The sequence below is a fragment of the Cyprinodon variegatus genome, unplaced genomic scaffold, assembly GCF_000732505.1.
Source record: "Cyprinodon variegatus isolate N-32 unplaced genomic scaffold, C_variegatus-1.0 Scaffold284, whole genome shotgun sequence".
In the NCBI taxonomy this organism is placed as follows: domain Eukaryota; kingdom Metazoa; phylum Chordata; class Actinopteri; order Cyprinodontiformes; family Cyprinodontidae; genus Cyprinodon; species Cyprinodon variegatus.
In genome coordinates, this window is record NW_015150737.1 from 196,279 (window position 1) to 198,394 (window position 2,116).

General features: G+C 38.2%; 1 protein-coding gene across 1 annotated transcript in view; it reads left to right on the plus strand.

Annotated features, from left to right (window-relative positions):
• The window catches only part of LOC107090179 (protein capicua homolog), a 98,444-nt gene that overhangs the window by 82,966 nt on the left and 13,362 nt on the right, over positions 1-2,116 (plus strand). The window contains exon 18 of the mRNA XM_015383422.1: positions 1,347-1,513. Within this exon, the coding sequence (XP_015238908.1) occupies positions 1,347-1,513 (167 nt within the window). The remainder of the gene's footprint in view (positions 1-1,346; positions 1,514-2,116) is intronic.

The window sequence follows — 2,116 nt, forward strand, 5'->3', positions numbered from 1 at the left end:
TTATTTAGATAAAAAACACCTACCAGCTGCCTCGGTAAACCGCGAGGAGGCGACCTGGCCAGAGGCTGCTGTTGAATGGGATTCCTACTGAGCGGCTCCCACAGAAATAATATTGTAAGGCAGGATGGTAATCTGAATGAACTGACTGCACTGATTACGTTTTCAGGTGGATTTTCTCACTTAAAAACATATTAAAACTACTTTATTCCAACTGATCACAGCAATTATAGCTGCAAGGCAAAGAAAGGATAGAGAAGCTCCGCCCAACGCGCGTCAGACACACTTTTGCCCCGCGCAGCCAGAGCAGCAAAGCTGCTTCAGCCGCGCGACAGAACTAAACTGGTACAAGCAGTAAAAATTAAGCAGCAGACGCGATTTTGCTGCTCCTGTTGCGTCCGGTGTGAACGTAGCATAAGAATTCAAATACAATCAAAAATAACTAGAATAACAAAAAATGGAAATAAAACCAATGGAAACCCAGAGATAAAACTTAAACAGAACCTAAACCATGACAAGAATCATACAGGGACATTGAGGTTCTGCTGAAAAGATCCGGATCCAAAATGATTTTTTCCTTTATTCCTTATTTCCTTTATCTTAGTCCCTTATTTAGTAGCAGATATTTCCCAATATAGCAAAAATTCTTAGATGTCATTTTAAATTTGAAGTGGACAGGCTGACGTATGGACTTTTTTGTTAAATCCCGGCGGGAACGGTTTGTAGAAAAACATGAGGTTTTTTTGTAATGTCCGAGTCTTCCTTTGGTAGTTCATCAAACTCTGCTAAGCGCTCTGCTAAACTGGCATCAGAAATACCAGCAGATGAGTCTGAATCGTTCAGACTAGTACTGTCAGTAGACATGCTGGTCTGTCGTGCATTTTACCGTAATAAGTGCCGTAAAACCTGACATTATCCAAATAAAAGGATAGCTCATTCTTCTCAGAGAGAACATCGCTCTCCTTCACGTTCATAACTTCAAAAGTGGTCAGTTCGTTCCACCGTTCACTAAAAGTATGAAGGTAATCAGTAAACACTGTTCACATGGACACTGGAGAGAGTTATGCAGAAACAAAACAATTAAACTGGATTAAGAGAAGCAAAAATCATAATAATTTAGAAAACGTTCTCTTTGGACCTCCTGCTTTGGGTCTGCTGGCTCATGCACATCATGTCCTTTCTGTTCAAAACCCTTTCTTGTTTTAAGAGTTGTATATAATGCAGAGACTCGGAACAGGAAAAAGCTCATTGATGTGGAAAGCAGAGTTTGGCTCAAGGTCGTTGGAAAACTTCAGCGTTTACAAACCGAGCCAAAATCAGAAATCAACAGGATCTGTTTTATCTTTCAGTGAAAAAAGAAGAAGACATCGGTCTGAGCATCAAGGAGGAAAACATGAGAGATGAAGAAGAGAGAGCTAGACAGAGCGAGGTGGATGAAGAGCGAGAAAGAGCGATGAAGGAGAGCAGAGACAAGAAGGAAGCCAAAGAGACGGAGAAGGAAGACCGCAGCAAAGAGGTAAAAACAGATATTTCTTCCAGATATTCAGCAGCTTCTATCATAAAAAAACACTACAAATCTGCTTATCTCTGATTATGGTTTATCCACACAATAACTCCAAAAAAGAGGTAAATGTCTGTTATTTTGGCTGTTTTAATACTCAAAAATAACATCAATACTTTTACACTTGAAGGTAGAAATCCAACAGACTGCAGTCCAGTTATGAGACATTTATAACTTATCTAAAATAATGAGCAACCATTATTAAAAAGCATCTGTGTGTCTGCCGGTAAGCTGCATTGGCATGGATTAAAAATGCTTCACATTTTGAGCCCTGAGGCGGTTTGGCGCCATGCAGGTGGAGCAGGTGTATGGAGGATAAAAAGTGCCAAAATTAAATAAATAAATACAGCATTAAATAAATAATTAAATGTGTCAATAATTAATTAAAACCACGTCACTGATATAAAGTGCCGCAGTTATATAAATAAATACAGCGATAAACAATTAATTAAATGTGTCAATAATTAATTAAAACCACGTCACTGATATAAAGTGCCGCAGTTATATAAATAAATACAGCGATAAACAATTAATTAAATGTGTCAATAATTAATTAAA